Source organism: Typopeltis vanoorti, chromosome 15, assembly GCF_054136105.1.
Source record: "Typopeltis vanoorti isolate ZY-2024b chromosome 15, IOZ_Tvanoo_1.0, whole genome shotgun sequence".
Taxonomy (NCBI): Eukaryota; Metazoa; Arthropoda; class Arachnida; order Uropygi; family Thelyphonidae; genus Typopeltis; species Typopeltis vanoorti.
Window position 1 is genome coordinate 32,872,904 of NC_143563.1, and position 17,341 is coordinate 32,890,244.

Consider the following 17,341-nt stretch of genomic DNA (forward strand, 5'->3'; position numbering starts at 1 on the left):
TTCATAACACTTAAGTTTCTAATTAAATTTTGAGCAACCAACTGACCATTTCAAATAATTGTTAAATTTAATAGCGACATTTAAGGGAGAAAATAAAAACATACACCACTAAAAATGTCTGCTTGCCTATCTGAAGTATAAAATATTAGTTATCAAATAAGACAAATATAGTTCGCCCACAGTTTGCAGATCTCTGCTTGGCGTCTTGCCATGAATAGTCGATTCATGCTGAAGGGGAGAAAGAAATGAAGGACGTACAAATTGGTCGCCAACACGCAAAATCACTTGCTTTATAGGTAAAATTTTCCAAATGTTATACAAGCAATATAGTTAACTACAATGATCATAAAAGAGAAATTAATTTTCCGACGTGTAATAATAAATAACTCATCCCACAATATGGACTGATTACCCTATTATCGGAATGGTTTCTCCTGCTGACATGCGCAGAAGTGTCAAAGGGTCTCGAATCTGTGGGCGTACTATAGAAACAGTTAAGCGGTAAAAAACGAGTGGAAAAGTTGATTTTTTAAAATTTTTTTTCTGGCAGTTGATATATGGATAGAATTGGATATTTGAATAACTCAATATTTCTGAAAATATCTTAAATTTCTTTTAATACAATTTCAGTATTTGCTGATATGCATTTGGATGTTTTATATATATGTGTGTGTATATATATATATATGTTTGATAACACTTATCTAAGTGAATAGGTTATTCAGGTTTCGTTCTATTTTTGTTTATTTTTGTACCTTTATACTCATGTTCACACGACCATGCCTCCTTGTTTGTGTCATTTGCCATGTTCTTGCCATCGATCCATGCTGTGAACCTGAAAATTGGCGGTAATCTTCATGAACACGGTTTTGAAAATGTGCTGTTCTACATGGCTTGCTCTTGTGGATGTCCTGTACCTGAACCTGGTCTGATGGAATGGTTGATGTCCTGTGATTGATCTGGTGTGGAATTTCATTGACTACAGGCTCCAACTGAAAAGAATTCCCGTCCACCAAGCATAGAGGATGATGAAGATGGTCACCTGATCTATAGGCATGGGGACATCCTTCAAGACAGATGTACTCATCATTTCGTAAAATATTTAGTTTAATACTGTACAGATTTTGAGAATTATGAAACAGCTGATTAAATTTATAATTGTTTATTGTAATTGCTGAAGATTTAATACTGACAGATTGCATTAGAAATTTAAAGTGAGTTAGTTGAGAAATTTTAAAGGAATAAGTTTTGACGATAGTCATATTATTCCTCTTCAAAAAAGACACACAGTACTACAGAAGTGAATAAAGGTGTGTTGAATCCACAGAGGCACTGTTACATGAGTAATCATGTATTGTGCTTTTTAATTCATACATTTTAAAAATTGTTTTAGTCTTCAATTTAAATCATACTTTTTTTTGTTCTTATTAGTCATTGAGATAAACCTCTTCAGCAGTAATATTTTTATATCATGCCAATTTAAGAACTAATTTAGACTAGTGTATAAGTATTCAGTTTACATTTTAACATTAATATTGATGAATCCTAGCGGGTTTTTTTTTTTCATACATTTATTAAAACATTAACTACATACTCTTTAGTTAACTTGAATCTTCATAATGTTTTTTTAATTGTAATTTATAATATCATTAATATTGATTGATATAAGAAAGTTATAATTTATGCAATATTTCAAGTTATTATAAGCATAATTCAGTATGTGAAATTAGTTAGTATTGAATTCTTAGTTTGCATGCTATTAAAAATAGACACTTTTTAAGTAATTATCTCTGTATAGGACATAACTGTAGCATCTAATTTATTTTTTTAAAGCATTTATTTAATTTCAGAATATTGTTCCGTATAGTTTGTATAAATATGTTTGCGTTCCTTTTTAGATAAAATTCTTACTACCCTTGGTGAGGGTACATTTGGCAAAGTGGTAAAAGTAATAGATGTGCACAGGTAAGTACATGAGATTTAATGTTTAGTTCTTGTCATAAAACCAACAACTTTCTATTAATTTTCTCTGGCATCACCCACAATAATTGTTATTAGGAGCTGATTTCATAAATTATGTAAATGTGCTGAAAGTTACTACAAGTCTACAAATGCAATGCAAATATGAGGGGGTTTTTTCTTTTAAATCTGCAATTAGCCTTCAGCCATATTGCTTATTCCACTAACATCACTTCTTTAGGACCACTAAATCTGTGATATTTGCAAAGGTTCTCTGCATCTGATATTGCTAAGACAGTGTCTTTAGGTTCTATGTTTGGCATTACAATATTGTTTTGCTTGCCTTTATGCACTATAATATCTGTGGGATGGGAGTTGTTTCATTATGTAGGGTCATTTTCATTTCATTTGTTTCTAATTAGGCTAATTGTTGCTAAATATAATATGTGTACTCTGTCTCTGTAAAATAAGGCTACTTGTTTTGTTTTGTTTTTTCCATCTGCAGTATGGTGTTTGTTGGGGAGGGGATGTTTTTCACTATACAGAGATATTTTCATTGCAGTCTTCCAAAAAAATTGGCATAGTCAGCAAAAATCCATTTATTCCTGTGAATAAGAATAATGGAATAATCTTTCTATATTTAACAACAAAGGGTCTGATCTCCAAAAAATATTGTAAAATAATGTAATGATTGAAAATTTCTAAAATAAAATGCCTGCGTACAAATGGAAATAATTTAAGTATATATTACTATAAAGAAAAGTGTATGGTGATCATCTGAAAGAAAATTCTTAGAAAACAGAGCAAAATATAAAGGGAAAAAAAATAGAAATACACATAAGTACTATCAGATTTCTTGTTTAGCACTTCAGTGTACATGTATTTATGCTATGCTACTAAGGTATTCAGACACAATTTATTATTGGTTATGTATATTTTTCAAGCAAATCTTTTCCTCTCATGAGTTTTAATTATGTTCATAAATGAAATGTGCCTATTTAGAGATTATAGAATCACATGCAATTTTCTTCCACATGAGCAACTTATTAGAGACACACACACAATACAACTATAAATTATTAGTAATTCACTTGCCTCTAAAAAAAGTATTCCTATCCACAAATGTCCCTCTCTCTCTCTCTCATATCTGCTAGTCATTCTTATATGGCTCATTAATGTCAGTTCACATATTTAAGCCTTTCAGTAATTTAAATATATATAATCAAATATAGGATCCTCCTTAATTATGTTACTAATATATCTTGAAACAGATTCTCCCCCCCCCCCCTTCTCGCCCACAATTTTGATTTCACTCGAAGAATCCATCACAGTTTGTAGTGCGCCCACTGATATGCAAACAGGAAGAACAAGAAATCTTATCTTGCCACAAGGTTGACAGTACTTTCCTATTTGTGTGTGAAGTAATTTTTCTTACATGTATATTTATCGAAAATTTAAAGTAAAACTTAAAAAACCTGAGTTGTCAAGGAAGAGATAGGTACATCAATTTGAAAAAATAAATTGATGTTATAAAATTTTTAATGAAGGTGAACAAGCTATTTCATACCACATTTATTCATAATAGTCTTCCTTCAGCATATCTTAAGTGATAACTCTGGTTCATGATAGTCTAAGAGGTCAGTCGTGCCTTATACAAAATTTAATTTAAGTAGCTTTATTAACCTTAATTACTAATGCATATTTTCTTGTATGGCCAACCCTTCCATCCCTGCACACACAAAAAAAGTAACATCTATAATAATGTGCTCATCCTACTGCCACAAAAAAAAGCTAAATACTTCCCCGAAGTTAATTTATTTCTCTGAGCATTACTAATTTATTTGCACCTTTATAATCTAATATATATTAATTGAATTTAGCATGCAGCAGAGGGTAGCCAGAGGTTCACATTTAATGATAGTTATTCATTTCATCAAATTTGAAATTTTTAAAAATTGATATTGACTTGTTGATATTTAATTTAAATAGTATCCTGCCAAGCTCACTTATGTTTAGTGTTAACAAACTATGGCAGATTTTAAAGAAAGAAAAAGCCAAAAAAACTTTAGCATATTGAAAGATGAAAAGAAGCTTTTAAGTTCTCCAATCCACTTTTGTTGCTGCTGAAGTAACTGTTTTATAGCATTGATCTCATAGCAAAGAACTTTAAAAAGGAATCATTTGAGTGTTCCTTTCCACTCCTTCTCAAATTAAAACTATTATGAGATGTTTGATAAACACACTTTAATACTTAATGTTGTTGAATATAGTTCAACAATCTATGTTGATCATAGATTCTTATGGAAGCATGTGAAAGAATAAAACGAAAGCTGCATAATCAAAATAATTTTTTTAAGATCTATCTTATAGGCCCTGGGTTGAATCCATAAGACTGACTTTTTTTTTTTTTCATTATATGTATACGTCTAGCAGAATATGTATGCCCAAAATTACCTTAGTCAAGGTTTCTTCTGTGAAAAAAAGTTCCCTCAAATTTGAATAAAAATAATAATTGACACCCCTCCAAGGACTCATTCAAAGAATCATAAAAGGTAACTTTTGAGGCACATACAGTGAATTTGAAATCGGAAGCAACCGTTACTTAGTTTTAAATAGGATAAAAATGAATATCACACTGAAAAGAACAGTATTTAAAAAAAAAAAAATTTAAGTTGTAGCTTTTACAGGCAAACTGTAGACTCAAGTATACAAACATTATTGAAGAAAGAATGAAACAGTTAAAAGAACCAAACCTTGTAGTCCCAGTGGCAAACTCTGAAGAAAACATTGATTTAGCTAGAGAAGCATATACTGAAGTTATCTGCAAGGATAGAAAAATAAGAATGCCATGGTGGATACAAGAAGTTAAGGAAGCAATCCTGGAAAAGAAGAAAGCATACTGAAAGTTCTCAGCAAATAAGATGACAGATGTTCTAAAAGAATAAAGAGAAAAATGTAAGAGAGCCAAGCTATCTGTAAAAGTAGCTAAACAAAAATCATGGAAAAACTTCAATAAGAATATAGAAGATAAATATCAGGAAGGTGGCAAAATGTTCTAGAGGCTATTGAAAGCTTAGAAACGGAGAGAGAAAACACTAAAAGGAATCAAAGATGATAATAAAAGTGACATGAAAACTGAAGATAAGAATATACTAGATGTCTGGAGCAATTACTTTGAAAAACTGCTAAATGAAACAAGCAGTGAGAGTAGTGGCAAACAAGTAGTGGCAAATGTTCAAGAGAAATGAAATCAGAGTACATGTCGATACTGGTAGAAAAAGCCAATCAAAACTTGAAATGTGGAAAGGTAGCTAGAGGAATAGATGATATTTGACCAGAAATGCTTAAGTATGGAAGTATAAAAGTGTAAATTTTACGTGGTTCGTATTAAATCTTTGTTGTCTGCACTATTGTAAAATTCTATTACAATTGTTTCATTCCTTATTTTTACTTTACTTATTTTAACCTTAACTTTAACAGTTGCAATTACGAGTTCTTAATACGTTGCCTGATTTAGTTACTTAACCTCTCATTCAACCTTTATCCCCCCCCCCCCCTTTGTCTCAAGGCACAAATAAAATTTTTCATGTGTACAAAACTTTCAGAACTAAGGAAGTGTCTCTGGCTGGAGCCAATCTCTTTGTCTGAACTACTGGCGTTTTATCTAAATTGAATTCTGAAAATTTATTTGTTTATTTCGACTGCGTCATCAAAATTCGTAGATTGGAGTTGAATATCCTTCCAAAGAAAAACACTCAGTAAAACACAGAACTTTCCTCTCTTACTTATTACTAAATTCAGCAACACAAATTACTAATTTTCAGTCATGGCTACTTAACACTCTAGGTCACAGAGATTCGATTTTTTTATGAGCAGTGCATTGGTAAGCAGGAATCAGGCAAATTATTTAACAAACAAAACAATTTATTCATACAAATTGAATGTACATTGAAATTTAACTTTAAACACACAAATATTTCAAGCTCTAAACCTCAGTGGCAAATTAAGTTGGGAACTATAATTAATCCTCTTAAGTAAACAATTCTCTGTTAACACAACTTGTGTATGGTACTACTTTAGCTATCATTTAGTTATACATAGGACAATTATACATGCTAAACAAAGGACAAGCTAAGCTAATAAACAATTCTAAGCATATTAACACTTCACCTTAAATCAATGCTATTCTGTCTCACCCAACTGAACAAGTTAATTCAAGATTAGCTAAATGCCTTCAGTCCTCAAGTACTTTTAACATAAAAACTTTAAAGAAATCTCTGTCACAAATTCGCCTTTAGTGAAAAACAATATATTAAACCTTACTTTGTATACGGTCGTCTTGTCCGCACTAATAGATTCTTGAAATCGCCTTCCTCTGTTACTTTCCAATCTTGGTTACGCACACGGGTACCTTTTTCAGGGATTGATGAGGTTACTTCTTATTTTTTTGCGAACATCAGGAAACTTGGTGGCATAAAAATCAGGTAATAACTTTCTTCAGAAAAAAAACTCAAATTGAGTTATCTCGCACTTCTGGCATGGCTGGAACGCAGGACCTCAACCTTGAATCGACACAACTTTTTCAAACCTGGATCCAGAACAGAATGAAGATGAACTTATTCTGCCACAAACATCAATACGACCTCCCCTTCTGCATGGCCTTCCGCCTAAAGACTTCACCTCTGCTAAAGCCAAAGAAAATTCCTGACAACTACGAACCATCTCTGATGATGATTAGCAAAACTCTGTTGCGACTCTCTAAACTGTGACCTCCATTGCCTTAACACTCGTTGTAACCTATGTCATCAGAACTGTCGTAACTCGTAACCTTTTTTGGCTGATGACTCTCCCTTTTATCTTGCTCATTTGACCTTGGGTTCTGCTACGGTTTTAATCCCTTGGGTATTTTGTGGGTCTGCACCCGCAACCTTTTCCCGTCGTTGCATTAAGGCGGGAACCGCCATACATACTTGACCTTTGCCATAGTAATTGCCTTAGGTCATAAGTTAATCCATCTGGAATATTTCTTTGTCTGGAACTTTCTTTTGTCACAATTTAATTCATACTTAACTTTCTTTGTTCTTTACAAAATTTTGGCTTTTATTATTATAATTTGGCTATTATTATTATTATTATTATTATTACGTCACACCTCCATGGAGTCCATGACTCATCGAGGGAGGGCATCTACTCTACAACTCTGTCTCCACCAAATACGCCAACCACCACCACTAGTATTTTCACAGATAATCGCAAACATCCATGCCCACGACGGGACTCGAACCCGCAGTCTTTTGGCTGGAGAGCAGATACGCTAACCACTCGGCCAACCAGTCTGGCAAGAAATCGTGGATCTGTACTTAAGTTTTGTAGAACTGGAAAAGGCATATGACAAGGTGCCCAGAGAAAAACTTTCTAAACATTACCATTAGATGGGGTAAATGAAACATTATATAGAGCAATACAGTCTATATTTAAGTTGTCAGTCATCAGTTAGAATTCAAGGAAATACATAAAGATGTTTTAATGAAATCAGTGGTAAGAACAAGGATGCACATTATGAAAGAATGTGGCATTAGGCCTGATATTAGAATCTGAGGTATCAAACTTAACCTGCCTTTATTTAGACAATGTTATACTCCTAAACACATCCAGTGCAAGTCTCCAAAATTTCTGTAACTAAATTGTAAATCAGCTGTAACAAATTTAGCATACAAATCAGCGATAAAGAGACCAAAACTATGAAAATAAGCAGGAACATAAAACAAATTCAGCTGCATTTTGAATGGGGAATGTATAAAACAAGTAAAATGTTTCAGCTATTTAGGCACAGTTTTAGTTAGGGTGGCAAATTAAATCTGGTCCAAATTAGTTTAGAATAAAAGTACATAAAGATTAGACTACAGTTATGAGAGTTCTGAGAAAGATTAGAGGAGTGAACAGATGGCATCAGTGGCAGAAATTTAGAAAAAGGTATTTGAAGGAACTTGGGATTGTTAGCATTCAAGAATGTGTGAACAGGTCTAATCTAAGAAGGTATGGTGACTTAAACAGAATGGTAGATGAAAGGTTGACAAAACAAGTGTTTGATGCTGAGATGTCAGGAAAAAGATAGAGAAAAGTCATCCTCATCAAATTCCTGCCATGTACCGTCAAGGGGTGTACAGGATATGACAATACTACATGAAAAAATTACATCATTACTAACTTCCTATCTACAATTTTCCTCCAAATCAGTCTGTTACTTGTCAAGACTCCAACATTATCAGATCTTATATTTCTATCGTCTAAGGCACTTTGTACTGTATCAATCCACCTATATCTTGGTCTTCCTCTGGGTCGTTTTGCTGCCAACCTGGCAGAGAACACTTGTTTTGCTAATCTTTCCTCTCCCATTCTATTTAAATGACCATACCACCTGAGATTAGCTCTGCTAACGCATTCCTGGATGCTGACAATGTCAAGTTCTTTCCTAATATCCTCATTTTTAATATGATATTGCCATTGATGCCATCTGTTCACGCCTCGAATCTTTCTCAGGATGACTCTCATATCTGCGGTCTCTAGTCTTTGGTCAAGTGTTTTACTTCTGACCCAGCTCTCAGATCCATAAGTTAAAACTGGTTTGAACACTGTCTTGTATACAGCTAATTTAGTGTTCCGACTAATTTCTCTCTTACTCCATATGAATTTATTCAATTGACTTCCCACCATACCAGCTTTGCTGATTCTGTTGTCTATTTCTATGTTTAATTTACTATCTTCTGTAAAAATCGTGCCTAAGTAGCTGAAATGTTTTACTTGTTCCACAGGTTCTCCATTCACAACACAGTTGACATTTTCAATGATTCTGCCTATTTTCATTGTCTTTGTCTTTTTATTGCTGACCTTCATACCATATCTATTACAACAGCTATTTCAACATCTGTTGTCTATTTCTATGTTTAATTTACTATCTTCTGTAAAAATCGTGCCTAAGTAGCTGAAATGTTTTACTTGTTCCACAGGTTCTCCATTCACAACACAGTTGACATTTTCAATGATTCTGCCTATTTTCATTGTCTTTGTCTTTTTATTGCTGACCTTCATACCATATCTATTACAACAGCTATTCAATTTAGTCAGAGAATCTTGCAGACTTGTAGCAGATTTATTTAGAAGTATAACATCATCCGCATAAAGCAAAGAGCTGACATTAACATCTCCAATTTTGATATCAGGTTTAATACCACTTTCCTTCATAATGTGATCCATATAGATAATGAATAACAGAGGGGATAATGTACATCCTTGTCTCACACCAGATTTAACATTAAACCACTTCCTGTACTTCAATTCTAACTGCTCACTTACAACTCAAAGACTAAGTATTGCTTGATATAATGCCCCATTGACACCATATAACTGCAGCGTATTGAATAGCTTCTCTCTTGGCACCTTGTCATATGCCTTTTCCAAATCGACAAAACTTAAATACAGATCTTTGTTATATTCCCATGCTTTCTCGACTATTTGTTGCAAAATGAAGATCTGATCCTGACAGCCTCTATTTGGCCTGAATCCAGCTTGTTCTTCACCAAGCTTTTCTTCCACAATTCTTCTCAACCATTTCTCAAGTATACTTGTATAGATCTTGCCAGGAACACTTAGTAGGGAAATACCTCTGTAATTCTCACATTCAGTTTTATTTCCCTTTTTATATATGGGTACTATGAGAGCTCTGCTCCAATCATCGGGAATTCGTCCTTCTGTCCAGGCTTTCTGAACTATGCAGTGCAGCCACTGTAAGACACTTATACCAACATACTTCAGCATTTCTGGTCGAATATCATCTACTGCTGCTGCCTTTCCACATTTCAAGCCTTTGATGGCTTTTTCTACTTCAAGTATGGATTTGTATTCCTGACTGCATGCCTGGTCAGTGTTTTTTTATCACTGTGCTGTCATCACTGCTTGTTTCATTTAGCAGTTTTTCAAAGTAATTCCTCCATACTTCAAGGATATCTTTTTCTCCTGTTTTCATGTCACCTTTATCATCTCTAACTCCTTTTACAGCACTCTTTCCTCCATTCCTAAGCTTCTTCAACAACTTCCAGAATATTTTGCCACCTTCTTGATATTTATTTTCTATATTCTTGCCAAAATGCTCCCATGACTTTTGTTTAGCTAGTTTTACACACTGTTTTGCCAGGAACTTTTGATATGCTTTCTTCTTTTCCTTCACTGCCTCTTTAACTTCTTGTGTCCACCAAGGAGTTCTGATTTTTTTATCCTTGCACAAAACCTCACCACATGCCTCTCTGGCAGAATCAATCAATGTTTTCTTCAGAGTTTGCCACTGAATCTCCAAGGCTTGATTCCTGTTCTCAAACTCTTTCATTTTCTTTTCAATAATCTTTCTGTATTTTAGTCTACAGTTCACATCTGAGAGCTGCTCAACTTTTATTCGCTTTAAAACTTTCTTACATGTTATTCTTTTCAATATGAAATTCAATTTTATCTTACTCAAGACTAAATAGTGATCACTTCCAATTTCAAATCCTCTGTGCACTCTGGTGTCCTGCACCAGGGAGAAAACATCACTATCAACAATAACATAGTCAACGAGACTTTTCTTATTCATAGCCTCTTCTCTCCATGTGAATTTGTGCACATTTTTATGTTGGAACATGGTGTTAGTAATAACCAGTCCATGTCCTGAGCAGAAATCCAACAGATACTTGCCATTATTATTAGCTTTGCTCTTTTCACCAAATTTTCCCAAAATATTTTTGTATGTCTCACAATCATTTCCTACTCTGCTATTTAGATCTCCAACAAGGACCAACTTTTCCTTTTTCATTGTGTCAGTTGCTTTTTCTAAAGCGTCAAAAAATTCCTCCACTTCTACCTTAGTAGAACCTTCTGTGGGACCATAGGCACAAATAACTCTCATTGTCCAGTTCCATAGTAGCCTGAATCCCTTTGAGGACACACATCATGAAATTGATAATGGTGAGTTTTTGAAGTCCAAGAAAGGTTGGGACCAAATGAAAATTTAATTTTTATGAGATACTCGTAATAGGTGGCTGTAGAGCACAATCGATCCAATTTTGTTGCTACTTGTGTATTTAGTACATCCACTAAGTGCATGATTTTAGATTTTTCAGGAAACTAACTTTGATGCTAGGTGAATTGTAGTCATTTCACTAGATAAATGCACAAACCATATTGCATCCATCCATTTAAAATAAATTGTTTATAATCTGAAACATTTTGTGTTAGAATTACAACATGATAGCAGTTCATGCTTTGAGAGTATTTTAAACCATTTGCAAGAAAAACTTCACACTTTGAATAAAAATTTTATTTTACTAATTGAGCTCATCAGCTCCATATAAGAACATGTTAAAAATTTACAAGCTTGAAATCGTTTGGAGAAACAAATTACATTTAAGTGTTGACTACCAGTTATTTTCTTTATTACCTAGCTAGGTAAAACTGCAGTTCCCTAGTGATTGGCTTCATAGCCGAGTTGCTGGTATGAAAAAAAAATCTTTTTTTATTGTTATTATTAATAGACCTCCAGAGTGTCAGAGATTCATTGAGAGGCAGCATACTTGTTCTTGAATTCATTCGCACTACTTACACACATGTCCATTGGCAATCCATTCCAATCACACACACCACTTTAAGAGAAAAATTTCCAGAATGTCCTCTCATCCTTTCCTTACCCTCCTTAAAATGAAAAATTCCATCTACCAAAATCCTGTATGACCCTTTCAGCAGTTTGTAAATCTCAATCATATCACTCCTCTTTCTCTTGTTTGCTAGTGTCTACACTATAAATTCTCATGTCTTCATAATTACTATTCCTCAATCCTGATATCCTTTTTAACACTCTCCACTGTATCAAAATTACAGAAACCAGGAGACAATAGGGAAAACTCTGCAATCAAGGTGATTTTTGGTGATACATATTGTACTACACATATGCATAAACAGAGTTGTCGATTCAACGTAGGTGTATGGGTGGAGCACTTGAAACACCTAAGTCAGGTGGCTGCTATATCGAAAAAAATTAGTTTGTAAGAAAATGCAAATAAGAAAAAATAAACTTCATTAAAATAGCAATAAAAAAATCAAATTGGCCAATCTGGAAATAAACTCTAAATGAATATTAAAACTCTCCCAAACTGTGAAAATTCTGAAGATCTGAATTAAAGAGGAAAAATTAAAAAAAAAAAAAAAAAAAAAAAAAAAAAGTCATTAAAATAAAAAATTATGCAGCTTTGGTTCCTGGTGATTTTGCTTATGATTCCCTTCTTGCCTCTTATGTGACAAATTGGCTAGCTTTCACATATTCAACTTAGTCTATAGTGTGTGTGTATTTGTGTGTAAAATTTTTTCCCTCTTTCCTACTAGCCAACAGGTTGCTGCATTGAAGATAATAAAAAATGTAGACAAATATCGAGAAGCAGCCAAACTGGAAATAAATGTTTTAAAAAGGCTTCATGATGCAGACCCTGATGGAAAACAGTAAGTTGGAATAACTTAAATGTACATGCTATGATTATTTGAATTTAAAACATTTGCATTTCTAAAATAAAGGCTAAAATGTATGAAATCTTAAAATTGTGAATTTTTATGAACATTTGTAGGTAATCAACAAACCATTGGAATAGTTGGCACATGACCTGATAATTTAACAGTATAAACTTCTAAAAAAAGTTTAGATTTTAGAACACTGATATGCTGTGTTTGACTATATTGTGACTGTTGTGCACTTATGCAAAACAGCACCTGATGTATTGCATATTGTGCAAAATAGTCACAATATACATCTCTTTAAGTAAAGCAGCAGCAGCCAGTCCTTAATCCTTTCATAATAAGGGCATAGTGCATTAAAATGACAAATAGTAATCACTCTGCCCTCATTATGGAATTAATGGCTGCTGCATTCCAGCACCAGCATATGCTCTTCTGCTGTTCATTAAAAGATCAACTGTATATGTCATCTACAGTGATGTGGAACATCAAATTACTGTTTAAAACAACATCAGTTGTGTAATCTAAGTCATAGCTCTCTCTCTCTTTATCACAAAATTATTGCTTCTATTTGAATAAGAATTGTGCCTGGAAGAACTAATTCAATTTTTTCGAAGGCAGGTGTAGTAGACAAATCCTTAAAAAAAAAAAAAAAAAAAAAAAAAAAAAAAAAAAAAAAAAACACGCCATGTTACTCTTATCCATAATGTGCTGTTGGGACTGGTACTTTAAAAGATTTGGAATAGATATATCTACAGTAATGTGTGATCCTATGCATCATTAAACATCACTGATTTGAAGAAGTGGAACACACCTCAATCTCAGTTCACTGTTTTACTTAATGCTATATGATCCTCCAACAGTTATCTCAAGAGTAGCGTTAACAGCCCTTTGGATCTTTCATCACTGTTGTCATACATAAATGTTCCCAGAGAATGACATTTTCTTTCAGAGGAAGAGGAATGCTTTTCTTGTATCTTTATACCATCAGACTGTTTAACACTGCCTAGACAGTGTTTGTTTTCAGTTTGGTGCTAGATCTTGTAAACAAGAGGAAGGTTTACCTGTGGAATCCTTTGAGAGGAGGTTTCCATAGCTAAAAACAAAACACATACTCAAAACCCTTACATGATGAAGCATACAACAATTCAATGGATTTGAATTTTTGCATATAGGTAGAACTAGAACTCTCTCCAGAGTAACCCTATCACAAAATGGTTATACTTGGGAATAGGTAAACCAGAATGACAGGAAGTATAGAGGGTTGCGATGCTAACATACATTCTATCTGCAACAGTTATATTTAATATAGAGGTTCACCCCCCCCCCCCAAGTTTTTCATATTTTGTCTTAAATTTTCCTAAAAAGAGCAGATGGGTGAGGGATACTGAGAGTTTGAAAACTGATTCCAATGCCATCTACTATGTAGGACAAGATAGATCATTTTGAGGAAATTCACATGGCACAGCACATGTAATGAAGGTCATCAGGCATTTTGGAGCAGTCTAAGATGAGCTGTATTGCATATAATAGCTACATGTGGAAATTCAAGGTTTCTGAAACCTCAGTGTTTTGCATTTTATCCTAATGCTGTTGACTTGTGTTAAAGTGGGTTTTGTCTTAGCAGTACATTCAAGTAAAAGAAAGTGCCATATTAATAGCTAATTGTTTGACTTTTTAGCAGTTTTATTCCATTACTGCTTTTTTGAGTGGTGTCATTGTGTTTAATATCTTATTTATCCTGCAGAAATGTCTTACAAGAAATTAAAAAAAAAAAAAAGTAGAGTTAATTAAAAAAAAGTTTTGTTTTGCTAATTCTGACACATTTTTTTTTTAAACATCAGTAGGGTATAAAACCTGCTGGTTGATGGACATGGAGGGATTAAACCAACTCCTTCCCATCTCCCCAATATACACACACAAAAAAAGCATCAGCAGGTCACTGATAATGCAAAGTGGAAAGTAGAATTAAAATTATTTAAACATCTAGTCTGGGAAAAGACAATTTGGGAAATCTATAAAAATTCCAAATTTAAAATATTTAAGTCTGGAATTTTATAGATGCTTGATTGGCATGTAGTAATAATAATCTGCAATTTTGGACAAAATGATTCCCTTTACTGTGCATATTATTTGTTAATTTTATTTACTAAATTATATTAACATTATTTTCATAGAAACATTCTTTTTGTAATGATAAATACATGGGATAACTTAAATGTATGCAAATCCCCAAGACCTTCTACATGAAGTTTGTAATGTATGAAACTTGTTAATTGAAAAATCTTTCAGGAAATTTTTTTGTTCCGAAACATGGAAATATAGCATATGCTCAGTCAATGGGTTTTGTTGCTAGAATAAATGTATGAGCTTTTTTTTTTTTTTAATATTGTTCAGCGATTAACCCAATTGTCAATGAACATGCTAACCAATTTGGTCATCAGTCTATACCATTAGAAGTTTTTTCCCATTTCGGCAGTAAGATTGTAATGTTTACAGATAACTATACCATTAACTACTTGAGCACTTTTTCAAATTAAGTTTTTCTATGAGTGAGAGCATATATTTAATGAAATATATTTTTGTTTAAAATGAATGTAACAACAGTACTGTGAGGTGAGTTTAACCTTCCAGCTATCTTAGTGTTTGATACACCGTCATCACTAAATTTAATCATTTTAATCTTAGTATGTAATGTCTTCTTTTTACTGGAGCAACAGCATCCTTGCTTTGAATTTTATCTACCATCATTAACAACAATAAAATAATGGTTAAAAAAAAAGTATTATTCACAACTAAACACAGAAGTAGTGAGCAGTGACATCATAACAGTTCACAAAACTGCACATTAGTTGATTCACTGGAGCATCATGTTGTTGAAATCATTGTACGAATGAATGCTGCATCATATGAATTGGCATTGGTCAGAATTTAAAACTGTCATGAAGCAAAGTGTCGTAAGGTGGGGCATTACTGTATCTCTGAATCACCTAGTTCTATTTCATTTGACTTTTTTTTAATGTTTCATCTTTTAGTACTTACTCAAGGAATAACTTTCCTCATTATGAAATTTTGGGAGTCATTCAGAGATGCTGTTAAAAACTAATAGAACCTGCACTCTAGTAACTGGAAAATTTTCAAGAAATAATGAACTTTCATTCCACTATTTAAAGTGCAGGTTCTGTTAGTTTTAACAGTGCTTTAGAAGATTTTCATCAGAATTGCTTTAATATAACTTAATATAACTGCAGAAAGTATGCAGATAACTTATGTCTGTATATGAATGCCAAAAGAAAGTGTCAAAAATGAAGTTATTGTGTTTATTGCCTTTATGAATATGTTGTGGCCTTGGATTGTAGGTATTAGTGAGGACCTGGCTATCAGAGGCTAGCATCATTGTGAAGAGTATAGTATTTTTTAGGAAAGATAGATTGGCATGGGATAGGAGGGGTATGCTGCTAATGATATATTGGATGATTTCAGTCTAGTTAGGATAGAAAGCATTGATTGCAATATTAGTAACAATTTTCCATGTGATGACTTTCATTCTGTAATGGAGTATTGTTACAGACCTAGTAGATAAGTTGCTAGTAATGAAGTATATTACCAAATAAACATGATGAGTGTGAAACAAGTAATTCATGGGTGACTTTAATTATCTGAACATTGATTGGAATCTCATGAGAAATATAAAATTGAATTTATTTAGCTGTTGCAAGACAACTTTTTCAAGCAGCATTTGACAAGAAGGAATTTGAAGTTAAAGAATGTTAGATCTGATTATAGTGTCAGAGGGAGTTTTAGAAGTGACTGTTCTGCCTCCAGTTAGTGACAATGATTATACTGTACTGACTTGGGAAATAGCTAATCTTGTGGATGTTCCATTAAGCAAAGATTATATGCTGAAATACAAAGAAACTAACTTAACAGCTGAGGGGTATGCAAAGTTCTGTCCCCAAGTATAATTTGCTTCATGAGAAGGATGTCAGCAGTGCATGGGACTCATTTAAAAATACTTAAATAATGTAATAATGGAATGTCTCTCTAGTTTACGAAGAATAAATAGGGTAGGAATGAAATGGGCGTGCAATGTTAATATGCAAGAGATTCTTAAGAAGCCCTTTCTTTCAGTGTTGCACGGTGATCAGCATTCGTTTTAGAAATTATGGACTTTACAACCGTGTTATAAATAACTTTTAATTTCCTGACGTTTCGATCTTCATATTAAGATCATCATCTGGAGCATATACAAATATACAGGACAAGCTGAGTTACATTACATACAGTAAGCTAGGGAAACAATGATTTGATCACAGGTTATTCTATTGGCATAACCTCTAGTGAAATAAAAAAATACAAATTAATCAATCATTTAGAAACTGCATCAAGCTAAATTCTATTTATGATAACATGAGCAAACATTCTTTCTTATAGATAATTTTCTTTCAGTAACAATAATGTCCTGTTTTTAGCATTACAATTGTTATTTTTGATTTAGGATCCTGGATTTTAGTCCTGTTTATAGTTATTCTTAAAAAGGAAGGTTCTGTGGGTCGAATATGTGCCTTCCATATGTTTGGGATTTTAAGACCATCGTTATTCTTCAGATTGAGGTGGTTGATAAGAATCTCACAGGCTTCATTGTTTACATCACATCAAAACATACCATGTTTTGATGTGATGTAAACAACTGGTGCTTTTCCAGTCAATTCTATGTAAGGTGTTTAGGGCATGATCGGAAAGACCAGCTTCACATTAGTCTATCATAACTATGGTGAATAAGAATAAAAATGCCAGGAAGAGCACAATTGTATGAGAATAAAGAAAAAATAACTTAAACTTGAAATATTGGCAA

General features: G+C 33.1%; 1 protein-coding gene across 3 annotated transcripts in view; it reads left to right on the forward strand.

Moving 5' to 3' along the window:
- Positions 1–17,341, forward strand: part of LOC150098581 (dual specificity protein kinase CLK2-like) — a 152,591-nt gene that overhangs the window by 81,045 nt on the left and 54,205 nt on the right. For all 3 annotated transcript variants that reach the window (XM_090405819.1, XM_090405818.1, XM_090405820.1), the window contains 3 exons: positions 986–1,079; positions 1,899–1,965; positions 12,364–12,477. In XM_090405819.1, the coding sequence (XP_090261945.1) occupies positions 986–1,079; positions 1,899–1,965; positions 12,364–12,477 (275 nt within the window). The remainder of the gene's footprint in view (positions 1–985; positions 1,080–1,898; positions 1,966–12,363; positions 12,478–17,341) is intronic.